Genomic DNA, 27,207 nt, shown 5'->3' on the forward strand with positions numbered 1-27,207 from the left:
TGGTATCGCCCACCCCTACCTTCAACTCCCAGGCTGCATGTGACACCAACGCAAGAGGACGTTTGATGAGTTTAAATACTGAGGTCAATTATGAGATTGCATATCGTGAAGCATGTGTTTTATATTTCCATGTAAGGCAATGCATTCAAAATGTCAGTACATGTAATAATAAAACTTGATTGAGTACAAAAACATGAGTCCTCATTTGGTGCAGATGAGGTAGAATCTAAAAAGACCACAACCAAATTGTTAAATTAATAAAAGGATACATCTACAAGAACATATTTAACCTGTTTAAACTGATTGAAGAGTTGATGCAGATTCACTATGCTACAATTTATTGATGCAGGTGAATGATGTGATGCATAGTATTGGGACTCCTCAGCCTAAAGAAAGGGCAGTGTGAAACCAGCTGTCTTATTAATATAAATTCAGAGAAACAATGAAGTACCATCTAATAGTTCTGGAGGGGAAGTAGAATGTTTCAGTTCCCCATATACATGTCTGCTGTTTCAGATAACTGATGTTTACACAGGAATTTCCTAAATTGGGGACCTTGCCACATAAAAGTTAGGATACTTTTGCATACAACACAGGTCTTGTAAAGTTTAAGCAACTATAAAGTTAAGATTTTTTTTTAATTTTATCTATGCTTTTTCTTTGCAATTTCTCTCAATTGTGTCAGTTAGCAATATGTATTGCTATTATCTGCTTTTTTCTAATCTCAATAATAATCAATAACAAAGTACTCTGGTAAGAAAATTATTTTTGAATGAATATCAGAATGTTGTATTTAATAACTGATGCAAGTTCCCCTCACTGCACCATTGTCTTCACTAGACCTCTTTAGCACATGTTGATTTGAATTAGTTCTGCCCTGTTTAACCCCAAGAATTTCCCATGTTGGCTTTGTTCTTACTCCCTACTAGAGGGCCTCACGTTCGCATAAGCCTCCACACTGCCTGTATATCTACAAGTCTTCCGGCACGGTATACTAATAAGGATGATCATTTAAACTAATACATGTGTGAATGGAATCTTTATTCAAGCTAAAATTAAGAAACAGAAACAGAAGACATATATCCAAATCTAAAGCAGACAATCCATAAAAACATTGTTCTAGAGTGTTATTATTAGTGCATCATAAAAAAGTAATATTCTAAAAGATACTTAATCTTTTAAACAATTGTGGAATTATTATTAATATTTTATAAGAGAAAATGTAACGTCTAAGTGAGGATAACTGGAAACACATCAATAAAGCACACATCAAACTTGTAATATATATGTATATGAGAGTATAATAAATACTTTCTTCACTGCTCAGTGTTTTCTGGCTGTTTTTCAGATACTGGTCCGGGCTCCTCCACTTTGCCTGCAGGCTTCACGGAGGCTTCTGATTGGTCAGAAGTCAAAGGCTGATCAGCAACCTTTTCCTTTGCATCTATTGTTTGTTTGGAATCTGTAGCTTTGGGTTTAACTGCAACCTTCTCCTCGTCTGTGTCTCCAACCTTTTCCATTGGAAGTTTCCTAGCTACAGATTCTGCAAAAGAACATTCATTCATTAATTATTGACACAATTATGCCATCCTGTAATGTTTCAGCCATATTTATTTTAAGCTCTCACCCTTCCGCTTTGGGGTTTTCGTTCCAGTGACTGTGGTGTTCATCTTCTCCTTTGGGGTGTTTGGGCCAAACACTACATTTCCGTCTGCATCAGTCCAGTATGACGTCACCCCCAGGTCAGGTGTTCCATCTGTGGTCTCCACCTGAGAGGAGAGAACTGGAGTCAGACGTCGCCATGTATTAAAAGACCTGCTCTAACCAGAAATAACCATCACAGCAGCCGAAGAATGAAGTCCTATACTCACCCAGGACGTTCAGTGAGGTCAGACCTATAAATGACTGCCTAAGTGACCTGGATACTCTTGACTCCAAACATTCATAATCTATCCAAATGTATATTCACCTGATGAAAAAATGATATCTAAAAACACATGGAATGATATTGCTTCATGTCAAGTGCATTCCGATTCTTCAGATCATTTTGGCCCACTTTCTAATAAGAACCTTCATCAGTATTATTTCCTCTTCAATGTTTAAAATTATGTCTAAATAAGCCAAAGAGACAGCATTTAGTACTTGGCATACAATAGTCCTGTTTGACATTTTGAGATATATAGTTTCTTGATGAGAAGATCGATATCAATATCAAATAAATTAAAGGAGAAGTTAAACTTAGAATAAGGACTACTAAGTAGTGGGAATAACTTTAGGTTACTTGTGTAACCCCGGTTCTCAGAGTAGCACGAGTGAGATGTCTCACTACAAGATGCGCCTCCCTGCGTATACCATAGTAAGACATCGAAAAGAATGCTATGAATGAGAACTAGATTTGTTTTGTAAAAAAAAAAAAAGATTGTCCCACCAGCATCTCAAAAGCTCACTGAATATCATGTTAGGTGGTTTGAATAATCAATTTCTTGCTAAATGAATGTACATATAATATCCTGCATTATATTTTGTTATTGGAAATTTGTATTTCCACATGTATATTTTGTAACTATTTTATTTCTACTTCAGAAATATTTTGGATTGTTTATTTCGTGTCTTTATTTCTCTTACCTTGCCTTGTTTTTTATGCTGCTGCAATGCAAAAATGTTCCCAAATTGGGATCAATAAAGTACGTATCCATCTTATCTATCTATCTATCTAGTCCATACAAACACTTTTACAGGGTTACGTCCTCATGTGAAAAACCTGAATACTGTATCAAGTATAAAAAAATCTTCGGTATGAGGGTACTGATGCTGGTGACCAGACAACACGTTGAAACAACATTAGTTTTCTCTCAATTACTTTCAGAACAGCTTGATTTTTTTCTGCTCCCTAAAAGTGTTTTTGATTTTTGTTTCAGGGCATCATTAATGGAGCACACATTGATTTCAGTAGAGGGATGGGTTTTTCTCCATGCTGGTGGTATATCGTCGAGGAGTCCAAGTCTATAGATATCGTGACTGGGAGTGAAAAAGGTAAGAGTCAACTGAAATGAGAGAGTGAATAGTGAAGGGTGTAGGCTTCAAACCAAAGTGAGACAACTCAAAGAGGAAGTGGGGAAGTATACATGCTCATTTTTATTAGTCTAATCAGGAAAGGAAGAAGTGATGCAATATCCATTGTTAATGAACAGTGATCCAACAGTCTTCATTACAGTGGCATCGTTATCATCACAATAAAGGAGGCATCAAAATCATTAATGTGAAGGGATATCATAACAATGGTGAATTACATAAATAACAATATGAGAGTGGGCAAACATACAGTGTTCACTACTAACAGGGAGACAATGGACGTGATGTCATGAGCACAACATTCAAATGATTGTGTATTATTACAAAACAGGGCTAAATGTGATTAAATGACACGATGTATGTTTAAACCCATTTGCAACAAATTAGTTTACTACTGTTTAATTTGACCAATCATTTGAGTCTCAGAATCCTTTCTACAGTACATTGTCATACAATTAAACTAAATTGTAATATGATATAATGCATTGCTTCCTGAAAGACAAGCTGTTAAAACTGTTGCTTGGCAGTAAAATAAGACCTAATTTGTAGCAAATGGGATAAAACATGTAATAACATTTTGCTTTTTTATAGACTATCAACACTAACGTCAAGATTTAATTTCCTTGACTTTACGTTGCATCCCATCACCACAACATCTCTTAAACTTATATATTTGGCATTGTTTTGTCAAGTAATGTTTCATAAGTAATATGAATGCAAACATTTGCCTCCCTGCATGCCACAACTTTACACAAAGAAAAACAAAAATTGCACCAGTAACATTTTTGAGTGGACATGATGTTAGATTTGTTATTGTTGACCAAATGTGTATTTTTATGATTCTAACTCATCACCGCAATCTTTCTTAACTTCTGTTGACATTTCATTTCAGACTCAGCACCTTTAAATGCTATATTCTACAACACATCCACTTTTGTTTCTCTTTTTGAACTGTTTCCAGTGTTTTTTTCATTTATACATATTTACGACAATATTTGGACCGCCTTTATTTTTTCTTGCTGGCCGCCTCTTCAGAGATGAAGACACTTACGGTGAAGTCCCCGCTCTCCGTGCCGTACTTGTTCTTCACCAGGATGCTGTACTTGCCAGAGTCCGAGATGTTGACGCCGGTGATGATGAAGCTGGCGAACTTGCCTGACTCGAACTTGAGAATGCAGTGTTCGTCGGACGTGATCTCCCTGTCGTTCTTCAGCCAGGTGACCTCTGGCACGGGGTCGCCCGAAATGTTGCAGGTGAGATTGAGGGCCTGGATGGAGGATAGCAAACACACGTACAATTATGCAGTAATACTAAAATGGTCTAATTGCTTGCTCATATTATTAGTTTAAACAGATTACCTTGCCCTCCTGGATAGTGACCACATCAGGCAGGCCTCCTGCTACTCGAGCACGACCTGAAAGAAACAATGTTAACCTCAATAAGGTAGTAGTAAATCACCATGTTGCACATTACATATATTAATATTTATCCTAATATACAGTGTGGATGTTACATTATCAGTGGAAGCTTAATAATGCAATTCAAAGGACTCAGAGTTGTATGATCTGTCAGAATTCGATCTCCACTTCCCAGTATTCTAAACAATAGACAGGTCTTCTTGATATTCAATCACTACCTCATCCAGGCTTAAAACGTAACAAAAACAAAGCCAAACACACTTACTTCTCTCTGCAATAGCAGCAGCTCTGATGAGGTAAAAAAAAGAAAGAGGAAACAACAAATTAGATGAGAGAATCAGAACTGAAAGTGAGGGCTTAATCTGCCTGCATGCTTTTGCATGTGGTTTCTAAAAACACTGTGGGTTTAAATATACAAAATGTGGTTTTCATGCATGTTGTGATTACAAAAATATGATAGCTATTTAGGAAAACGTAACTTACTTGAGTCTCTGGAATTCTGCAAAAGCATCGTCAAATGCTGCAAAACAAAACATATGGATTATAGTCAAGGATACACTGAATACAAAACAAGAATAATAGAAAGAACTATTATACTTCCCAAATGTAAAACATTGGTATTAAAAACAAGTGTATAATCATGTGACTTGGAGTTTTAAATATGTTGGTGGTCTTACCTTGACCAGACAGCTCCACGGTCCTCCTCAGGCCACCTTTCCCATCGTTAAACTCAATGGCATATTTGCCCATGTCTTTCTCTGAGGGCTCTGAGATCTGCAGCCACAGCTGCTCCCCCACCACTCCACTCTTAATGCGGTCAGAGAAGGAGATGGCCGAATCCCTGTCAGAGAGAGGCGCAGAAACATGAGGTGGGCTAACCACTGACACATTTGACCATGGTTAAAAAGGCTTCAGAAAGTATTAGGACTAGCCATTTTACTGCCAGGTGTAATTATGAATCATTCTTAAATAAATAAGCATAATTGAATATCTTATAGTGGCTGTAAAACATAACACATTTTATGAAATGTGTACATGCTTATATAGCTGTTTTAGAGTCATGACCTACTTGTAGTGCCATGTCACTTGGAGTAAATCGTTATAGTAGCTGACAAAGGTGTAGAGTCGGATGCCATTTTCTGTGCTTGTGATCTTCAGCGGAGTGGAGGAATTGGCTGCAATTCAAATATAATTTTTGGGGGTGAAATTTAAAATCGAAAATGAATAAGGAACCAAAAGGTTGAATTTCTGTAAAATAAATGTATCTTCTTACCGATGAAACTGAAAACTTCATTCATCAAGTCTTTGAAACCTTAAAGAGAACAACATTTGATCATGCTAAGTGATATGTTTGGCTACAGTCAGATTGCTTAGGTCAGTTTGTGACTTAAAAGTTACCTTTATCGGTCAAATTCAACGTGGAAGTGCCCTTCCCTCTGTCGTCCTTCAGAACAACCTCATACACACCAGAGTCTTTCTTGGAAATCTGATAAAAAGAGCAGGAGTGTTAAATTCAGTCATAAAAACGCTGAACAAAGAATTGTATTTGTATTCATCTGAAAAGGCAAGCTTTTCTCTTCTGCTAGGGGTGCTGCAGAAACAGATATATGACGCAAAAGCAAAAAAGCGGACGAACAAACAAACAAACATATATAAATAAATTAAGCATTCTCAGGCAGAACGGCAAAACCAGAAGTGGCCGTTGGCCCGTGACGACAACAGATAACTGTTCCCAACTTTAAGTCTTCTCCAGATTATGTCGTCAGCATAGTCTGCTTTGTCTGCAGGGGAGTCGCGCTGAAATGGGACACATGTGACATCACGTTTAAATGTTAGACCACCAGGAGGGATGTTGATAATAGGACAGGCGTTTAGAGATGAGACAGTTGGATGGGAATGAGTTCTGAGATGGAAAAGCGGATTTGATGACATTTGAGAGAAATGAGAATGGAAGAAGAAGAAGACAAAACAGTTAGAGGAAGAGAGTGATAACAGACATTGTGTGAAATGGCATTAAAATATATTTTAAATGCTGGTTATTTATATCCAAACGTTTTAGTGTAATTAGTAAATGAAATGTCCCTTAATTGTTCATTGTATTTATTTCCAACCTGTTCTTGTGGACCAACATTAGGGAGAATCCATATATTTTTGAGGTATGACATAAACAGAGCTGTGCAATGATTTCACGATTAACATTCATATATGCAAATGAATTCAGTGACAAATATACAGTACAGAAATACACATAAATACACATAAAATGTCACACTTCATACAGGTTTCCTTCCTCATATTCTCTACCTGAGCAATTTCCAGTTTCAGCACTCCCTCGGTGAATCCCAGATTCTCGTCTGCTTTAATCTCGTGTCCGTCTTTGTACCACAGCGCAGAGGTATCCTTCTTCATGTTTCCAACCTGAAATACATTACAAAAATAGGATTTGATTAAATTAAACTGGTAGCTTTTTAAACGAGTAAGCATGAAAAAAAGTTTAAAGTTCATGTCTTACCTTGCATTTCAGAACAACGCAGCACTCTGGTGTCACCTCATAACCCAAATACTCAATAAAGTGAGGACCTGGAAGAAAGAGGTAAGTAAAAAGTGAACAGTGATTACGTTTAACTGAAAGATCGATTAGTTGACCAACAGGAAATCAACTTTTAAGGCTAAAATTAAAGAAATTAGCTTGTTCCAATGTTGAAGGCAAGTGGGTCTTTTGCATAATAAATGCATAGCCTAAATCTGTTTTATATCCTGTGTTTTTATCAATTAATCATTATAAGGAATACATTAGCAAAGAGTTACTATTAAAAGGAAGGTAGAATTATCCAACTGAACTGTAGATAACATTTGAGTTACTATGCTTGCTCATTAAAGAAGAAACTACTAAGTGTGTGTGAGGGTGCTCTGAGAAATTAGCAATGATAAGGGGGTTGTAAAACTGAATACAGGAAACCAATTTATATAAGATCCTAGACTAAAAAGGAGGTTGAGGTGACCTCTTCCTGTTTGATGATTATAAAACTTTGCAGGCAGGGATGAAAGAAGATAGGAAATGATCTTGGGTGAAAGTGCCCTGTTGTTGGCTACATTAAGTGTTATTTCAAAGCTTTCTTGTGTAATAGCACCTCCATGTGAGTGAAATTGCAATTACACATGATACCATTTAAATCAATAACCAATCAGAAACATCTCTTTTCATTACTAATAAATCAGCAATATCCCATTATTTTCAATCGTGAGTGTCCCATACCTTGCTTTCTGACCCATTCTTTCATCTGGAACTCTGATTCCTTCTGCAGCTCCTTGAACACTGCAAATAAAAAGGGATTTACAATATTAACATTCAGTTTGAAACACTTAATCTAAACATATATCGAACCAGGTGATTTACATATTAGGTTAAATTAGTGTATAGGATTATAGTATCAATGTTGCCAGATTTAACTGACTCAATTATTTTCATTTATAATTACATTTCATTTGTGGTGTCATACTTAATATAATACAAGCAAAATGAGAAAAAATCTGTACTATCATGTCAGATCTTCTGTTGTAAATGTTATAATAATGAAAAAAACATATTAGAATTTCACTCACATAAGCAGAAGCTTGTATTTCAATGCCAAATATCACTTGATTTTCAATTAACATTAGCGTCTAATGTCATCTGAACTATACAAAAATCTCACTGAACCCTAGATTATTGGATATGCGATAGAAACATCTCAATATTTTTTTGTTTAACTGGTCATACCGTCTCCTATCAGTACCAAACTGGACTGGTTGGTAGCCTTTCCATCCTGCAATTTGAAGGTGAAGGTGCCCTCATCAGCCGGAGTCAGAGAGTCCATGATCATCTCAATCACGCCGGTGTTCTTGTCAAAGTTGAGCTTGTATTTCTACAAAAATAAGAAAACACCTATTAACCTTAATCATCTCTAAATAAATAACACAAAAAGCATAATTCTTATCATGAATACAAACTGTTTACTGACATCCCCCTGAGAGATAAGGTTATCATTGAAGATGTAATCGACTTTGCCGTTAGCTGACATCTTGTCCGCCTGCAGCCAAAAGCGAACTTTGCCCTTCTCCAGCAGCTCCACAGCCAACTCTGACTTCAGAGGAATAACTATTTTGGAGAAAGAGTGAGGGCCAGCTCAAAATAAAAAAAAAGTCTGGTTCATGACATACTTAGAAAACATCTGTGATTACATGCTGATACACTCACCGGGGAATTTGTTGTCATGACTGACCTCCAGCAGCCTCTTCAACTCTGACAAATATATGAAAAAGAGATCCATTAGTAGAGGAAACAGAGCAGAAAGCTAATTGTATTTCATATATTCTGTGTTATTTTTAACCCACCTTCCTCAGAGAGAGTGTAGCTGGATGAAGCACCATCAGTGTGGGTGACAATACATGAGTAAATACCAATGTCCTCCTCCGCAGCAGTATTGAAAATAGTTTTGGATCTGCAAAACAACAAAGGGGTAAGAAATACTAAGTGATGTTCTGTTTATCAAAGAGTCTCTACTTAAAATAAGTCAGCTCACTTGTTTCCCTTGGTCTCTATTGTCAGGCGGGATGTGTCTGCTATTTCCTCGTAATCCTTGGACCACACAAATTTGGAGTCGGGGGTTGTGTCACAGCATTCGAAATTCAGGGAGATGATACCGTCATCGTCAACATCCACTACGATCTCCTTAGTGCCTGAAAACCCAAAGATGCTGGTGTTACAGCTTGAAATGATGACCTCATCACCAGCATCACAAAAAGTTTCCCCTACCTGGTTTAGTGACAGCTATGACCGGCTCTGTCTCCTCGGAGGTTTGTCCAACGCCAGCTTTATTCTGAGCGCGTACACGGAACACAAAATTCCCCCCTTCCTTCAGATTCTTAATCTGCAAAATGAAAGAAAGAAATCAGATTACACCACAGCTGCTGCCACACATGTAACTGGAGAAAATAACTCAGCCGGACAATGGGGACCTTGAAGAACGTCTTCTCCGTGGCCTTAGTGTTGACTCCTTTCCACGCCTCCACTGGTTCGTCTGCTTCCTTGATGTCGATGTAAAACCCGTTGACCAGATCACGGCCCTGGTACACAGGTGGTTTCCAAAGCAACACCAGAGAGTCGCTACGCACCTCTCTTACCTGCAGGTCGTGAGGAGGCCCTATGGTCCAAAACAGGAAGTAAGAAACACACCAAGGCTTACAAATATGAAGGTCAGTTGGTCTGATTGCATGTGTACACAGAAAAAGGAATACTACTTTTTGCTCCATGTTCTTCCTTGATTTCATATGAACATGTTAACAACCGATTGTCATCTTCAAGTAAAAGTGAGGATAAGAACACATTTATCAAGTATAGTGACAGAGATTAGATAACTTTTTAGAAACAGTAGGTCAAACCAACCTGGCACAGCGATGGTCCACTCCTCGCACAGGAAGGTGTCACTGGGCAGTGAAGGGATGCCGACACCTGCCATGTTGGCTGCCCGCACCTGGAACTGATACTTGCTCTTCTCCTTCAGATCAGACACCTTTAGACAAAGAGACATGAAGACAGACCCTTAGTTATAAGAGCCTTTTAAAATTGGAACCTTTTGGTTTTATGAATTTAATAACTCACCCTGTAGGCCCTCTCGCTGATCGACCTGATGTTGGCCTCGTGCCACTTCCCTGTCACGCCATCGATGACCTCACGGTAATCCACGAAGTATCCGGTGATGTCAGCACCGCCGATGAATGTTGGCTGTTTCCAGGACAGCACCATGGAGTCAAATACACACTCCAGGACAGTGATGCCATAGGGTGGAGCAGGGGAGGCTGAGATGATAGAAAACATAAATTAACACCATAACGCCTCCCAAGGGGGAACTGGGTGAAGTAATGGGAAACTGAAACAATGAGGTGATGCTTTTAATTTTCAAATGTATTTTTACACCTCCGTCCAGCTGTATTCAAATTCATTGGAATTCATTAATAATCCTTTGAAATGCTTGTAAAAATGCATTTCATGAGTTTATTGTAGCTTTGTCGATGCTGCTAAGCTTCAGTGTCCCATTACTGAAAACTGTTCCATTTACAGCAGGTATTGACTACATTTAAATTCTCTTTCTTCCATCGCCAAAATTCTACTGAAGTCATTGAAGTGTTTATAACTTTAAATACAATAGTAGTTGAGTACCTGCTGTAACAGAATATTTTCCAACCCACAACACAATTGCACCTTTAACCTTTTTGAAAAGGCTTCTGTATTAAGTTATGCTTAGAAGAACTGTGTCAGATTTTAGAAAATACACTTCTTTGCTTTGGAAGTTAGATTGAAAGGTCGATATGTCTACATGCTAACCAGGATAGCTAGCTTACCTTAGCATGACAACTGGAAAATTGAAAACGTTAAACCTTGCTCACTATAATGTTGTAACTTGTTTGTTAAATTTAAATTAAATAAAAATGTGACAACCAGACATCCAGGAAGTCACAACGCCGGGCTAATATGAGACGCCCGTATCCAGTCTTGCTAATGCTATGCTAAGCGAACCATGTTTAGCATCATATTTTACAGACAGATGTGGAATTCTTCTTCTTGTCTACCTCTTGTCAAAAAGACCAATATAATGGGTTGGATAGTTATACAGTACAATTTGTGGTATGAAAATTCTGACATTTGACACAGTGATTTCTGGGACTGTGAGCTAAGGGGCTGCCCAAAATCAATAATTTGTAACTAGGGGATAACAAAATGGCTTTTCGACACAAATAGTCACTTTAACTTGATACTCTTTCCTATTAAGGGATGTGTAGTAAAATGTCTGAGACGTGGACTTCTAAAGGAGAACACAGTTATACCAAAAAGGTCTTAGGTCACAAGTGTGGTGCTCTTGTGTTGGTTGGATGACCCACTTTTCAAGTACAGGGTGTGATTAGCCGGCTCCTGCCATGACATAGTGCTCTGAGTACTGAATGTGATGGCAGGTCCCGAGGTGCCGGGTGACCGATGTTGAGCCTCCAAGTGAGGAGGTTGTGGGAAAGTGGTGGACTTAAAACTATTGACAAGCGGGACTGTGTTGAGTTAAAGTTTGGTGTGTTATACAGCGACTTACCTTAAAAAGAAGAATACCAGTAGAGAACTTTACCAACTGTTTAGTGATTCATATATATCAAAAGCAGATACATTTAGAACATTGCAGAACTGTTTTCATAAGGGGAAATCTTTCTTTTATTACATGATGAAGTCATATTTCTAAGAATGCTAAGAGGGGGGATATGCTTTTTGTGTTTTTCTTTTGGATTTGACAGAAAGATGTCCATCTGTGACCAGTGCTCACCTTCCAACTCTCTCCGGGGCCTTGCAGTCTCCAGATTAGCAGAAGCATCTACAGGGAACTTACGTGCTTGTTTGGCCTCAGGCTCATTGACTGTCTTTACAGCCTGATCCTGAACCTCAGCAGTGACAGGTTCTAATTGTGCAGTTAGTGAGTCAGAAACTGAGTCTGACACAGACTCTGAGACCAGGTCTTTTACCAGGTCAGGGGCCCAGGACACACTGCCTTTCTTGCCCCCCTTGTGTTTATTTTCAACGGGGTCAGGCTGTGCGAGTGCTGAGCTATCTGGCCCAGCCCCCTGCCTGGCCTTAGTGTCAGCCTGAGCTTTATTGCGCTTAGTGTAAAGGGGGGACTGGACATTTTCATGCGTGCCCGTCCAGCGTGGCCTGTGCTCAGTTAGTTGGCCAGCGTTACCCCCCGGACCCATCTCCGGCAACACACCATGAGGGATGCCGCCCCCTACAGGAGTTAGCAGAGAAAAGCAAAAGAGGCTTTTTTAAAGAAACAGGCACAAGATCTGTTCACAAGTCAAGTCGAGAAGACTAGCAGAAACATAAACAGTTCTCTCTATCAGCCTAGAAATACAGTGAAATGTCTTCATCTGACTGGGAGTGAAAAATGAAGACAAGATGACCAACAAGTGACATCCATGTGAGGAGGTGACAAGACTTTATTTTGGATTATGAGAGCATGCAGGTGTTTGAAAAAGGACAGGCAATGACTGTTTGCGTGCAGGCTTTATAGCAACCCTCTATGAAAAACACTGTAGACTTCCATTAAAAAGTGAATATGAAGTATTGTATTTGTTTTTAGCTTTGAGCTGTTGCTTATCTATGTATAACATGTAATTTAATTGTACTGTGAGTTACGTTTTTAAGAGGTAGTAAAGGGGGCAGTAGTTTAACAGCCCATTCAATTCTTTGTATTTAAACAAAGTAGAAATCATTGTGTTTCCTAAAAACACTACCAATATGTCTGCCTGAAGAGAAACACACTGGCATTGTGTACTAAGTGAGTGTGTTTCATGAGGGAAAACGGAGAAAGTTGCTCAGTTAAAAGTTTGCCAGTGAATGAGCAACATCCAAAGGCTGGAAGTTATTTTGGTTGAAATGCCAAGAGTTTTTAGGGACCACATGCAGGAGATAAGGACGATTATAACAGCAGCAGAATTGGTATGTTATCCTATTCCATTTTATTGTTTATCTTATCTTTATCTTTATCTTGATAAGGTGATGATACTAAATGATTGCTTTATAGAATTACAGTATGGCGTCCAAGTTGAGGAGATTTTTTGGGGGATGTATAGATTATTGTATAGGGTGTTATTACTATAGCCTATATATGATTTTTGCAGAAATGTGCTGTATCATGACGTAACTTATAAATGAAAAAATACTGTTATTTTAGCCATCAAATTCAGGCACCAATTGATCAGAGCAATTCCACTGCCAGGTTAGTTGCGATATGAGAGGTTTAAACAGACACAGACACACATTAAGGGGCTCGATGGGGCGGGGAGGTGTGTGTGACGGTACCTTTAGCACCATGTGGGGTTGCCGACACGCCTTGTGCCCAGGAAAAGTGAGGGAAATGGGGGATGGTGGTGGTGTGTGACGTTGGGCTGGTTTGTAACAACCACTGAGTTGGATCAGAATGACCCAAATTAGAGGAAGTCTACAAGTCCTGACCCGCCTCAGGCTGTGCAGGGAGGAGGAGGAAGAGGAGGAGGAGGGAGGGTGTATGTGACTGGACATGGTGGTGGGTAGGTGGGGCACATACCAGTGCAGAACAACGTGATAGGTTGACAGGGTGGAACCATGGTGGAGAAAGTGTGGGAGTGTAGATGCTGATGGTATAACAAACTGAAGACATCATGTAAAAATGCAAACTCTTGCATGTCTTTTATAACTTTAAGAAATGTCCTAATATAATATGTCCTAACATAATTTTTGTTACAACCAATACAAGTTAAAAAACATACTTCTCCATATATTCAAACGGCAATACCAAAGGCTGACTTTTAAACAATATTAAAACGCTTTTCTATAGGTGGATTTTTCCTAAAACCACACATCTAAAAGACAGGATGACCTATGTAAAGTTTTACTTACCAATAGCAGCCTTCACCTCCACAGGCTCAGACTCTGGGGAGAACTGGCTGAGCCCTGCTGCGTTCACTGCCCTCACCCTGAACACGTATTTCTCTCCCGTCGTCAGACCATGGCAGATGAACCTGTGAATGTGTTTCAAATATGATAATGGCTTTGTTTTTATATACAAACTCCTCTATATGGCTAACAGGAAAGGAGTTGTTTTACCTGGTAACATTAACAGGCTTGTTGTTGCATGGCTCCCACTCATTGCTGTCCAAAACGCTCGCCTCAATGTAGTATCCAACCAACTCCTTAGCTTCACTCGATGCTTGCCAAGACACAACAACGGATGTGTCTGTGTTTCTGATAGGGACAACTTTGCTTGGGGCAGATGGGATATCTGTGGGCCAGAATGCATGGTGTCATTAACTGTAAATGGGACATAATGCTATGATGATGCCTGCATTTGTGTTTTCTAACCAAGCTTGTCTCCAACAGTTGAGGCCTCCGTTGGGTCAGATGGCTCGCCGACACCAGCAGCGTTGCAGCAGCGGACGCGGAAGCTGTAGGAATTCCCCTCAGCGAGATCAAACAGGGCAAAGCGAGGAGACTTGACGGGGATCTCAGTGTTCACCCTCTGCCAGGTGTCTGAGCCCGCAACACACTGAAGCAAAGATACGAAGTGTGAGTTTTTCCATAATAAGTCACAAATAGGAAAATGGTCAATAACTTACTTTTTCCACATAGTACATGACACCCTCAAGCCCTTTGTCGCCAGGGGGCTTCCAGCTCAGCACGACATAGTTCTTGGTGGCCTCTGTCACCTGCAGCTCAAGAGGTCTGCCAGGAACAATGCCCTCTGAAGGTCAAGAGATAAAGTATGAGTCCCTGAAGACACCATTTAAATGAGCAAACTTGATTTAATCAGCAATTGTCAAAAATAAGTGTCCTACCTGCAGGCTCCTCCTCTGTGACAATGATTTGGCCAGTCCAAGGAGCAGAGGCACCTGATCAAAATCATGAAAAGTTATGAATTAAGGATTTAATATTATTATTATTAAAAGAAACAAAGAAACATATGTCTAAATAATATTCTGGAACAATAGGAAAAAATAATAAAAATAGAGCCTATATCGGCCAATAGCATTGTACCTGACTCATGTTGTACTATTTTACTTGAATGACTTCGTAAAGCTCTTTAAATATGGATAGGAGATAGGCTGTATTCTAGCTGACAGACATTAAAAGGCTGCAGTACCTCTAATGCGGGCGCGGTCAGAGGGGTCCATGGCAGCCACCGGCTCAGAGACCCTGGACGGGTGGCTCATGCCATTCTGGTTGACGGCACGCACACGGAACATGTAGGAGCGGCCCTCCACCAGACCGGTGACGGGGAAACGGGCAAACTTAACCGGAGTGTCATTGCACTGGACCCAGTGGGTGGTTCCAACCTCACATCTGAACACAAATTACAATAGGTTATAATATACATCCGTTTTTAACAAAATGTTCCTAAATAATTACTGACTCCCAGATTTTTGGAGAATGTGTGCAAAGGATTGAGTGCAGCTGTTTGATTTTAAAATACCAGTCAGTGGCATTCTTGCTATTGTATTTATATAAAGGTTATTTTCCGTAATAAGTAGTGCATCTGGGATTGGTATCTGTTGGTTTCATACCAGACTTTTCAAATAGTACTTAAATACATTATTATTATCTTTTCCCTCAGATTTTCATTTAAAAAGAAGTCCTGCAATTAAAAATGTTTTCAATATACATTATGTTTTGTAATTTGCAAAGCAAGCCACTGAAACTGCTTCATTAAAACATTTTCATGAGAATAACTAGGTACACCAGAGTTAGAGACAAATCACAAACAGAAAAAAGTGTAATGTCACAGACAATTATGTTCAATTTATGTTATGTTGTTCTCCCATTCTCTTAAATCTTTGAGGTTTGTTTTCCAGATGACCACTCCTGTGAGACAATTTACTGAAATGTCTAGCACCATATTGACCTACCTGTCCACAAAGTATCCCAAAATGGAGTCTCCCCCATCAACAGCTGGCTGCTTCCAGGTGACGATGATGTAATCCTTGTTGGCATCCAGGCAGCGCACATCCAGAGGGGCCCCAGGAGCTCTTTCAACCTCAGCTTCAGAATCTAACACATCCAGAAACACCAACAATAAAATAACGGTATGCATACTTTCTTTTGTTTTACACACTATTCTTTTTCATATTTCTTTATCTTTCATTTAAAGTGTTGTCTATAATTGATTGCTTCTACTGGTGGGTTTAAAATGAGCTGTGTGACGTATGTTGAACGGTTTGGGCTCAGCCCTTGATGCCAGGAATGTTTCTGGTCCTCACTTTAAACACAAGCCAAGAGCAATCAGCGAGAGGAGGACAGAATTAGCTGTAGCCCCCCCCCCCCCCCCCCCCCCCCCCCCCCCCCCCGGAGTGAAAGGGGATAAGAGCGATGACTCTTAAAGAAACATATGGGGTAATGCCAGGCCACCTAAGAGTTGCATCATTAAGTCGGAGCAAATATCAACTGGGTCAGTGTGTATCCATGCAGCTTAAAAGACAAAGTGTGTTCGCTCACAAAGAGAAACACAGATCAATAAGGACACTGGGCAGCTTATTGTTTCTCGTCTAGCAGATATTTACAGTATCTTTCTGCGCCAGTGTCATTCCATAGCTCTCTGAGAATAGCCCAACGGCAGCCAGGCTCATATAGCGTTTTGTTATGGAGACTGTACCTGGTCTCCTTGTTCCCCCCTGGGCAACTCTGAGTCAACAACAGGGTCTATTTTCTAGCTTGTTCACACTCAGCGTGTAGGAGCTGAAGCTGTAAAGGTCAGATTGTCTCTGAAGGCACCAAAGATAAGCTTCCCTGACCACCTTCCACAGTATTCAAACCCATGCCAAAGAGTTTCCACTGTGTGTTGTCGCTATAAAGATATCCTTTAAAACCAGTCACTCAAATTTGACTATTAAATGTAGTGTTTTTATCAGCTGCCAGAGGACAAGCTGTTGCTTTGACCTTGACCTGATTACATAATCCGCAATAACAAGCTGCATTTAGCTTTGGTTGACTATAATGGTGGTGAAAATGTCTGTGCAAAGACATGTTATGCACTCATTCTTTTTGGGATATTTATTTCTTACGGATAAGTTACGGATGGCATACCCACCTCTGACAAAGACGTAGGCGGAGTAGGTTTCATATCCAGACTTGGTGGTGACACGCAGGGTGTAGAGCCCCTCGTCCTCTTTGTTCAGGTGTGCGAGGGTCATTGTGGCGTGATCTCCACTCCAGTGCATGTTGTACCATTTAGAAGGAGACAGAAGGACATCTGGGGAAATACAATAGAAGGTGGTTGAGTAACATGTGATAAAAATATAATCCTCTTCAAAAAATAATATACAAACCAGGGACATTCACAACAAATCTTAATGTATTCAAAATCACTACTCATTCCATAGTGTACGATAAGGAGTAGTGCTGAAAAGTATATTTACCCAGGTACTTTACTTTAGTACTATAATTTCCTATATTCTGCTATTCTATACTTCAAGATATCTTCAATTCATAGAGGAATAATTCACTGTTTTCTCCCCTCAGTTAATAAAAAAAACCTTAGTTACTCTGTTGATTCTGATCCCTAATAAAAAGTATAATCAATAAATAAATGATGATGTGATATCAGATGTTAAGATAAGAAACTCAATCATTCAAATGATCTTCATATTTTCATTCTGAAACAATTCTGCCAAATGCTTGTATTTTTGGTAAAATAAGTATTTATTTTGCCAATACTTTTGTACTTTTTTTCAAAAAGAATTATATGAGTGATCAATGGTTTGGGGCGGCTAAGTAAATCCATATTTTGAATTCATCTTCTTACCGTCTCTGTACCACTGGATCTCTGGCTGGTAGCGGTGCAGGGCAGGGGAAATGATGACTGTACATCCAAGACTAATGGTCTCACCCTCTCTTCCAAACGTCACACCAAATTTATCAACAATGTGAGTCTGGAAGTTGACGCCGTACTCACACACAGGGCCATCTGCAAACAGAGCAAGATACAGCAGCTTTAGTCAGAGCTTAAACTGGCATTAATGTGCAAACACTTTGCACACGTCACACGCACAAAGAGTTGAACTAGCGTTCAATTCAAGTGGAAGAACAAAACATTCACTACGAAAGAACATTATCACATCAAAAATCATATCCAAATAACAAACAATAAGCTAGATCGACATTTTTCAGCCAGACAGAAAAAGGTAGGGAAGAGAACACGTGGCATATGTGTAGGAATAAAGAACAACAGCAAATACGAGCTAAAAGAGTGACTATGAAACAGAACAGTGCTCCCAAAAAGTGGATGTTTTCGTCATTAGCATGCATTAAACAGTGAAGCACATCACACTTGTGAAAAACCTGGTTGAAAGAAATCACTCAATATTCAGTGATTTCAGATGTGGAATTAGTTGAAAGGATCTACAGTACAAAATGAAAAAAGATACTCTACAGTTTTGTATTTCCAAGGCTCATTGATGGCAACAAAATCCCTAATTTTACGCAAATGCATCTTCTCACACTAGCACATTCCTTTAAAAAAAAATGGACGCATAAGCTTGCAAGGTTGCATACTTTAACTCAGTGTCAACTCTGAAATGCTGAAAAATCTGTAGATTTTTCCATACAAGGAGTACTGTGAACACCATGTACACAGACAAGTGGTCATGCAGAGACCAAACAGTGACAGTGATCACATGACCCTGTTACCTTCAGTACTGCCCCCTGTATTATTGCCACAGCATCAAGGAAACAGAACAGTTGTTAGTGCAGTAGTGCACAGCCCCCAACCCCCACACTATTCACTGTATATCATTGTGTACAGTATAAGCAGATATCCAGCAAGAGTAAAGTCAATAATAAAATCAAAAAATCAAATGACAAATAAATGCATAATTACCATTATTACTATCGTTTTCATTATTACACTATTGTTTTCTTTGTTCAGTCACTTTTCTTACATCAGCATTGGGCAGATATTTTCAGCATCTTAAAGTAAGCAGCTGTACGGTACATGCGCACAGCAGACAGACACAGTTAGCAAATAGCTGGTGAAAATAATCAAACATCTTTCTCAAGAACTGTTGAAGACAAAAACAGAGCTAAAAGGAGAGTACATTTTATGACATATATTCATCAGGTTGGCAGAAAAGCAAATGCTAACGTAGCTCAGAGTCTGCTAGAGGTATAAATTAATGCAATATGCTAACACATTAGCTAAAAACAGCTTAACAAGACAAAGTATGTTTATGCTGTGTTTTTTTATCTTGTTCTTCTACTCCGTAGTGGTCGTACATCAATGAATGTAACATGAATTCCACAATTTAACATACAATAAATACAAATACACAGTAAATTCACACTTACGTCTAGGGGATGGCAGGGACTCATCCATATCACCTTTGAACCCTATGGAGAAAAGCAGTAGTTACCATTACAGCGAACACATAGTGTGCAAAGTATTATACTGTCAAGATATCAAAATATGAGATTATACACCATGACATTTGCCACGTTTCACTGGCTTAGGCCTCTCATTAATAGAAACTTACAAGTAAAAGTATATTTGGTTCCTACTTTTAAGAGATGTTGCAGTTAATACATCGGTATATGCAGAAAAAGCCTTTACATTTGGCAACTTTACTTATTTACTGATTAACTGATGTGCAATGAGCTATAATTACTGGCTTTTCTTGTTCTTTTAACACATTTTGTGGAGCTTGTTCATGATAGGTGAATTGGGGTGTGATGATTGTCTGACTTTCTGAAACCTACTCTTTACAACGACAGAGGCAAATGAAGACAGCTCTCCCTTGGAGTTCATGGCAGAGACACGATACTGCGCCGTGTCATCGAAATCACATCTGAAAGAGGAGAGCATCAGGTGATCAATTCCCATGATAAGCAGAATCTACTGTACTGTGCCCTTCCCCCATTTCAACTTCAGCCCTCCCAAACATGTAAATAATACCAAGTATGTGAGCCCTGGCTGTAAGCGTTCCATATCTCCTGAATACTTTGGTTATAAATAGAGACCACTGCTGATGTCATGTGCACCAGGTGGTGAGGGTCTCACATGAAAGTATCTGCGGCCGACATATTCTACTAAAATGGAAAATATATCATCTCATTTGTTTCTCCTTGTGATTTTGAGTGTGTTGACATGGTCTTTGATCTTAGAGTATGGTGAAGTACATGTAAAATAAAAGTACTTTGACTGGTTACATTTAACAAATCCAAACTAAATCCTATCCTTAATTCATGTTGACAGTGTAGATTGGCATTACAGTTACATACATTGATCCAATTAAATGTCAAATATATGAATCAAACCCCACTTGATTGTTAGCTAGTTGGTAGCTAAGCTAAGTGCTTAAGATGGCAGACAGCAGTAAATATGAATCTAAACATCCCATTTTCCTTCCAAAAACACAATAGGAGGAACTGCTTACATTCCGTGCTTTTCTATAGTCTATGGTCTATTGCTAGATAATTGTACTGGCAGGAAAGTGAAAGGGCCCAGGATGCCATTTTCCCCTTAGCCTGCGGAAAAGAGCATAGCTAATAGCTAGCTAATTACAAGTCAAAATAACATAAGAAAAATAAGTCTACACAGGCTAAGATGTATGCAAAGTCTAACACATTTGGCAATGTTTCATTTATATTTACAAAACCTGTTACAGTGTTGAATGTTTTTGGGGAGATTTTATTTGTATAGTTGTAGGGGAAGCTACACCTACCTGTTGATCTCCAGTGAGTGCATGTTGTATTTGCTCTCAAGTTTATACTTGTCACCATGGCCAACAGGGTCGATGGCAACATTGTTTTTGTACCTTTTAGTAGGAGGCAGCAAACATGAAAGAAAACAGACCAGAGGAAAAAGAAAGAACTTGAAAATGACAAATATAATAGATAAAGCCATCTAAATTAGATGAGTCCAAGCACAGATGAATAGGCAGGCGAGAAGGGGACAGAAAGGATAGATTTAAAGATATCATATTGGTTATTATGTATGTCTGTGACCTACCAGACGACCCGGGGGTCCGGCCAGCCGCTGACAGTGCAGTGCAGCCGCACACACTGCTTCTCCCACACAGTGTGGGAGCGCGGTTTAATCACAAACTCCGGGGTATGCATCAGGCTGTCTTCGTTCATACGCTTAAAGTGTACCCCGTGTTCATGGATCTACAAACAGAAAAAATCACTCAGGACAATTGAACTTTAAACTTAACAAATATATATAAAGTATATTTCACCAGGTATTCACACAGTTGAAGCAAAAACAAAGCAAACTAATTCAGCAACATCCCTTCTTTTTCCCATGCAAGACGTTTGTACTTTTAAACTTGAAACGTGTTGTGAGTGTGTGTCGTTCATTATGTTCTGAGAATAGCTAGGGGTCTTGAGGCATCGTCTAGTTGAGCGTCCAGTAACCATTCAACACATAAAATGACAACACCACTGGGACACTGCCTCCCTATGTCTCAAGAAACAGGATCCCCTAAAGAATGTGCCACCTAGTAGTAACGCTATCTGGCAGAGTGAAGACAGATTAATACAGTGAAGCGGTCACTGTGGATTTTATGATGCTTAATGAATGGTTGGATCCTACTTCACATAATCACCCTGGGACAATAATAACTTCCTTGTGTAAGGAGTAGTAACAAACACCAAAGGCACTTAGGTATCACTAAGTAGTACTGAAATGATTTCTGCTCAGTGATGCAACCATGCAGCTAACCTCATTTTGTAATGTAGCCTGATATTATTCTATGATTGGAGAACATATATTTGTAATATTATGAAAGAGGATAGTCTAATCTGAAGATGTCAGATGGCTTTCTGTATTTCAACAATCATATATTGAAACATTTAAAAATGGACCTGTCCACATTAGGTTTCAAAAAACTCAATACTGCTGTTGGACAGCATAGTGACAAAATGCAAGAAAGAAAACTGTAACTGCGACAAAGGGTTGAAAGAACACAATGATCAAGATCTACTAAATGATTTACATTAAGTGACAGTAAGAGTAGCCTTCACAATCATGTCACTCATTTTGTGATGTAAAAATGATAAGCAGTTAGTTATTTCTATTGTTGAAAGAGTATATCACCTCCTGTACAAGCTCTAAAAAGCTACATTTAGAATTCCCCCACTGACCCTTTTGTTTAGAGAGATGCGCTCGGCCGTCTCTCGAATGGCCTCCCTCCTGGAGGTCTGCTCTGACCTCTCCATCTCCATGCCACTGGTGAACAAATCCCTGCGGGCCATGTACTCAGAAGAGTCCCGCACCCTTGCTTCCTCTCTACTCGAAAACCCAGTCCCAAACTCTTGACTAGGAGTTTGTAGAGAAGGTCCAGGAATGGGGAGTTAGGCATAACTGTAAAAAATGGTCTCCAAACACTCCTGTCGTATACTTTGAAGAGATTATTACCTGCCCCTGAAGATAGGTACTACGTAGCCGATGATTTGGTGGTCCTTATCCACAGCCAAGTAAGTTGGCTTGGCCCTCTTGAGTATAGGGCTCAGTCTGCTCGCTTCCAGCCCATAATGTGTAGACACGTTAAGTCTGTGACATTTAGAAAACCATCAGCCTGGCCAGACAATGCAACTAATAAGATTACATCAAAATGTGGGGATGAAGCCATGAGGGGGGTACATTAGTGGTAGATGAAGGTTCAGTGGGTAGTGAAGAGGTTTAGTTGTATTATTTTTATGTGTCCAGAATAATTACATTTTTAGAATCAACAAATGGCATCTGATGCAAAGGACAACATGAGTACCACTGTTGTATTTATTCAATAACTAAAAGACGCCAAATCGAATAATCATTTATCATACTCTATTTGCTTTCTAAGGCTACAGTTCGGGAAGGAATGACAAGTGGAGCGATGAAAGAAAAGACGTTTTAGATTTGAGGTCAGACGCCACACAGTTTGTCTGTGGAAACACTATCGGCAGCACTCAGAGTTGGGGGTGGGGGCTCAGGGAATGAGATAACAAGAACTTGATAAGCAGGGGGGACCAGATTGGTGACAAGGCTACTGCTCTCTTTTTCCATGTATCTATCTGGGACACTTTTCCTTCAGCTCTGACCATTTACACATTCTCCAATGTCCAGAAATAAGACAGCAACCACACCTTGGATTCATTACTGAAATCCAGTAAACGTCAATGTTCCTTCCTAAATAAATGCAGTATCTTTGCCAGAACGACATTAATGCAACCACTCGGACTGTTAAATCATCACATCATAATCCTCCTCTCATCAGCACAGATTTGGTGGCTGGTGTAAAGGCAAAGATCCGATGGTGTAAGTCAAACCTAAGCCCCCTGACCTGTTCACACTCTCCAGGCCAGTGTATTTAAACATAAGCCACTGTAAAAGATGGGACCCCCATACGCAGGGTGTTTTGTAAATCCTTAAATATGAAAGAAGAGCACCTTCCCAGGGACAGAGAATCCATATCATAAAACAGCTTTAAATCAGTTACTTGACACCGCCATCATTCTTTTCCGGTACATTTGACCAAGCATATTCTCTACAATAACACCAATGCATTCAACAATAACCACTAAAGAACAACTTGTGCCTTTTGGTAACTTAGTTTTTAATATATAATGCATGTAAATGATATGAGGTTTTAAAGAGACTGACAATCTGTCATTTGTTACTTTCCCTCCAGCATGGTATGTACAGGTCAAGATTCTATTTCAGTCTATGCCATATATACCATAACTCAGACTTTGCATTTCCGTCCAGCTTCTCTAACCAACAGTCTTTCTTTCATTGGAGGAAAAACCTTATAAACCGCATATACAAAAATCATTTGAGTTATTTAGGAATAGATTTGTTACAGATAAGAGTTCATGAGCATGCAGAAAAGCAAACCGGGCCTTTACTAGTCATCATGCAAGGAGCTTCATGCTGGATTCAAAGATGTTCATTAGGGAGCAAAGATCCTTTGGTGTGTGTGAAGGTTGATCAAGGAGAATCAGAAGAGGGAAGGATGGTTACTTTGGTGTCAATATGGCAGTGAAGCGGGACATATGATCTCATAGCTGTGACTGGGAAGTGATCCAACAAGGTTGATGGAGATGAACTTTAGGTTGGGTGTTAAGGGGAGCTTCCTGTGACAAGAAGTGGATTGATGAAGGTATGATCTTCTTCCTCCTTCTTACCCACTGCTCCTGCTGGTGGCAGCGGAGGTGCTGCTGCCAGCAGTGTACCTGCTGCTGGTCTGGTACTGGCTCAGTTTGGACTCCGTCTCCTTGCTCCTGTAGTCACGGTCATAGTGGCGGTGGTGCTTCTGGTAGAACGGTAAAGATCCAGACATGTTGCAGGCCGCTCCTGGTGTTAGCCGCGAGCTTCCGAGTTTCTTGCTGCCTACTTTGTCTGTTTGGTTAGTTAGTGTTCAAGAGCAGGTGGATTTACCGTTATCATAAACTGTAGGTCAATGACTTTCATTTAGCGTTACATACTTTGGTCGAAATCAGTAATTGGCTTTACTGTGCTTATGGAAAACAAATTACTTTGCCAACCTAAATAATAATAATATGGAGAAGTTGGCAATCCCAATGATGCCATTTAATATTTCTAACAATATTGTTGCTAAAAAATGCATAATATTGTCTTGACCAAAAACAGGAAAAACTAAAGGGGTTATACTTTGAAACATCCTCAAATTGCAAATGTAAACCCAATCAGCTAGCTAGACAACATATACTGTAAGGTTCAGGCTTCAGGCATTTTTTCAGCATGCTAGGACAAACATGCAACAATTTCAACCTCACTTATCAGGCCTCCTCCCTGCATATCTGTTGCCACTTACCCTGGAAAAAATCCCTTAAACTCCAAGTTATAGAGGAAAAGATGGTCAAAATCCAAAGCTCGATATCCCAGCAAAACTACAGGTAGGTGCGTTCAGGGCTGCGGTCTACACAACAAAAATAATGTTGTCCCTTGCCAGAATGTCCAAGCAGCAGTCACAACCTTTTATGGTGAGGGTGGAGATAAATATAGCTGAGAGCAGAGTGTTGGGGGACAACACATTTATGGCTGCAGGTCTCTGCTGATGAACATTACTGTCTAATTTGCAGGTAAACACAGGCTTGCTTTTGTCTATTTTGTCTATTTTGTCTAATCTTTTGATATGAATGTTTGCCTCTTATCCTGTCTATGTATAACATACTATCCTAACTCCTGTATTTATGAGTTAATGTACAGATTGTATATGCCTTTCTGTATACTTTGTTTGTTTCTATGTCATAGCCTTATGCAGAAGTAAGCAAATAAATGTGATGGAGTCAACCGGGTATTAATATGACAAAGCCTACTTTAAATTAGGATACAAAAGCACCTCACGATGCAGATTTTCCAAAGGCGCAGTGACCCCCAGATTTCTAAAGTGACCATTTTAAATGTATGAACTAATATTTATTATTATTTGTTTACATTTGAAGATCTTGCTTGCTCTCAGCCCACAGTATGCCATCACTGCTTAATCTCCAGTATCTTTTGTCTTGACTTGTTACCACAGCAGTCTAACTTTAGCTGCTGCATGCTATTGTTAAAGTCTCTTTTGTCACTCTCTCTTTCAGACCCACTCTCCTTTGTGGAAGCTCACAAACGTCCCCTCCTGTTCCCTCGTCTCATCAGAGCCTCCTTAAGGAGAGGTGGATAACTCAATGATTGTTGATGGAAACACTCTCCTGGTGCAAGTATGACTCTTCAGGACTCTTTTGTTGAAAGTCAGTTTATTAGAGGCCATTTGGCAGGCAGATTCAATTTAGCTGCCAGCCACAGATGTTTGGACATTGTTCTTGGAATTTACCACAACACTAGGTAGGTTTCCATGGCAAAAATATCATGTCAGTGAACACCTCTGAGACCTTTGAGTTGAACACGCAAGCTTTTTGGCCGTTACCCACCACTATCCCACATGATAAAACAGTGAGCATTCCAACGTGCCTACAATGTTTTGGCAACAATCTAAAGTGTAAACCCATAAAAGAGATTAACACTGAGAAGAACAATACAATATGTTAAGAAGGGTCATTATCCTTAATGCAGTCGAATACATTTTGAAATATTCTACAATTGTATTATACTGTATGTCAGAAGCCGTTAATAATTTGCCAACATGAATGATTTGAATCAAACTTTATGCTAAACTAAGCTAGCCATCTGCTGACTATGGCCCTCATTTTTAAAATACAAACAGTGGTATTGTTTTTTGATCAAACTATTTGCAAGAAAGCAAATAAATTAGTTTCACTGAAATGCAATTTTCTATTATAGATACATATTTTTGTTATATATGTTATTGTCTTCCTACAGTAGGAACGTAACCAGTGTGATCATACCTTAAGCAAACAAAAGTCACACTGAGCATATTACAGTATGTGTGTAACAATAATATTCACCTGATTGTATTACATATATTTATATCATAAAGTCTGTGTCGAACCCATACTGTACCTACCTATTAGTGAATATTATTGATATCAAAGAATAGAACACATTCTTTCTGTAGGTTCTATCATAAGCATCATGGCCTTTAGTGTAATCTGGTTGATACTGCTTGACTAAGAATGAACAAGAATAAAACGTTTGATAATTATTAAAATGATTAATTGTATCACCTTTTAACTACCATGGTTAATAACATTGAGTTCATCTGTATACTTGAATGCAATCTAATACAACCACCCTGTAGACATTAAGCCTATCATGTTCAGTTTGTTGAGATATCAGAAATGTGATGAATTTTAAAAATGACAGCAGATTGTGGTTAAGTTGTATTATATGACATTTTATTGATAGATGCTCATATATGTGAACTGTGTACTGTATGTGAAGTACATTAATGTTAGCACCATGCCACTTGGTTCAGCTGTCAGGAAATTCCAACCCTATGGACATCCCATGGGATCTATTAAGGGTATTTTTATGCTCTGCTTAGTATGGCCCCCACACATTAAAAGCTACTTGAATGTCTGCGATAACAGTTGTAGACATAAACAAATTCAATTGAATAGCTAACACAATATTAGGTAACAAACTCAAGAAACTGTTTATAATATCAGTGAGCGAAGGAATGGTTTTCTATAAAGCTAGCACACTCTAGTGGTTGGTGATGACACTACATATACAGTATACAGTGTTTAGACTGCTCCTTTGAAAGAGAAGGG

At 39.2% G+C, this 27,207-nt stretch overlaps 1 protein-coding gene and 1 long non-coding RNA gene across 4 annotated transcripts; one reads left to right on the forward strand and one right to left on the reverse strand.

Annotated features, from left to right (window-relative positions):
* Positions 1 to 1,020: 1,020 nt before the first annotated feature.
* Positions 1,021 to 24,958, reverse strand: myom1b (myomesin 1b). 2 transcript variants are annotated; one of them, XM_034146290.1, is made up of 41 exons: positions 24,846 to 24,958; positions 24,196 to 24,409; positions 22,448 to 22,582; positions 22,174 to 22,348; positions 21,038 to 21,195; positions 20,751 to 20,843; positions 19,786 to 19,874; positions 19,378 to 19,419; positions 18,721 to 18,735; positions 17,837 to 17,998; positions 17,123 to 17,284; positions 15,945 to 16,086; positions 15,182 to 15,381; positions 14,877 to 14,930; positions 14,658 to 14,782; positions 14,404 to 14,587; positions 14,149 to 14,323; positions 13,942 to 14,063; positions 12,272 to 12,289; positions 10,132 to 10,328; positions 9,916 to 10,042; positions 9,489 to 9,673; positions 9,286 to 9,400; positions 9,053 to 9,209; positions 8,865 to 8,971; positions 8,728 to 8,772; positions 8,492 to 8,628; positions 8,251 to 8,395; positions 7,747 to 7,806; positions 7,003 to 7,070; positions 6,795 to 6,908; positions 5,889 to 5,976; positions 5,764 to 5,802; positions 5,560 to 5,665; positions 5,168 to 5,331; positions 4,974 to 5,010; positions 4,756 to 4,778; positions 4,431 to 4,486; positions 4,124 to 4,339; positions 1,628 to 1,769; positions 1,021 to 1,543 (listed from the first exon to the last, which is right to left on the reverse strand). In XM_034146290.1, the coding sequence occupies exons 2-41, from the start codon at positions 24,348 to 24,350 to the stop codon at positions 1,317 to 1,319; spliced, it is 4,761 nt and encodes a 1,586-aa protein (XP_034002181.1). In that variant the 5' UTR covers positions 24,351 to 24,409; positions 24,846 to 24,958; the 3' UTR covers positions 1,021 to 1,316. The 2 variants fall into 2 exon arrangements, with proteins under 2 accessions (XP_034002181.1, XP_034002187.1); XM_034146296.1 differs by lacking the exons at positions 1,021 to 1,543; positions 1,628 to 1,769; positions 12,272 to 12,289; positions 18,721 to 18,735; positions 24,846 to 24,958 and having other exon boundaries at positions 4,079 to 4,339; positions 24,196 to 24,350.
* Positions 16,035 to 25,737, forward strand: LOC117495193. Of its 2 annotated transcripts, none has more exons than XR_004557162.1 (2): positions 16,035 to 16,121; positions 25,615 to 25,737. It is a non-coding gene; the product is annotated as an uncharacterized LOC117495193 (long non-coding RNA). The 2 variants fall into 2 exon arrangements; XR_004557163.1 differs by lacking the exon at positions 16,035 to 16,121 and adding an exon at positions 25,071 to 25,113.
* The last annotated feature ends 1,470 nt before the right edge of the window (positions 25,738 to 27,207 follow it).

This window comes from Trematomus bernacchii, unplaced genomic scaffold, assembly GCF_902827165.1.
Source record: "Trematomus bernacchii unplaced genomic scaffold, fTreBer1.1, whole genome shotgun sequence".
Lineage (NCBI taxonomy): Eukaryota > Metazoa > Chordata > Actinopteri > Perciformes > Nototheniidae > Trematomus > Trematomus bernacchii.

Excerpts from the sequence above, each read along its gene's own strand:
- myom1b (XM_034146290.1), bottom strand. The coding sequence starts at position 24,350 with ATGTCTGGATCTTTACCGTTCTACCAGAAGCACCACCGCCACTATGAC. Across the intron at positions 10,043-10,131 it reads TCAGCGAGAGGGCCTACAGG|GTGTCTGATCTGAAGGAGAA; the intron begins GTGAGTTATTAA and ends CTTTGTCTAAAG. Across the intron at positions 5,332-5,559 it reads CAAGTGACATGGCACTACAA|GGATTCGGCCATCTCCTTCT; the intron begins GTAGGTCATGAC and ends TCTCTCTGACAG.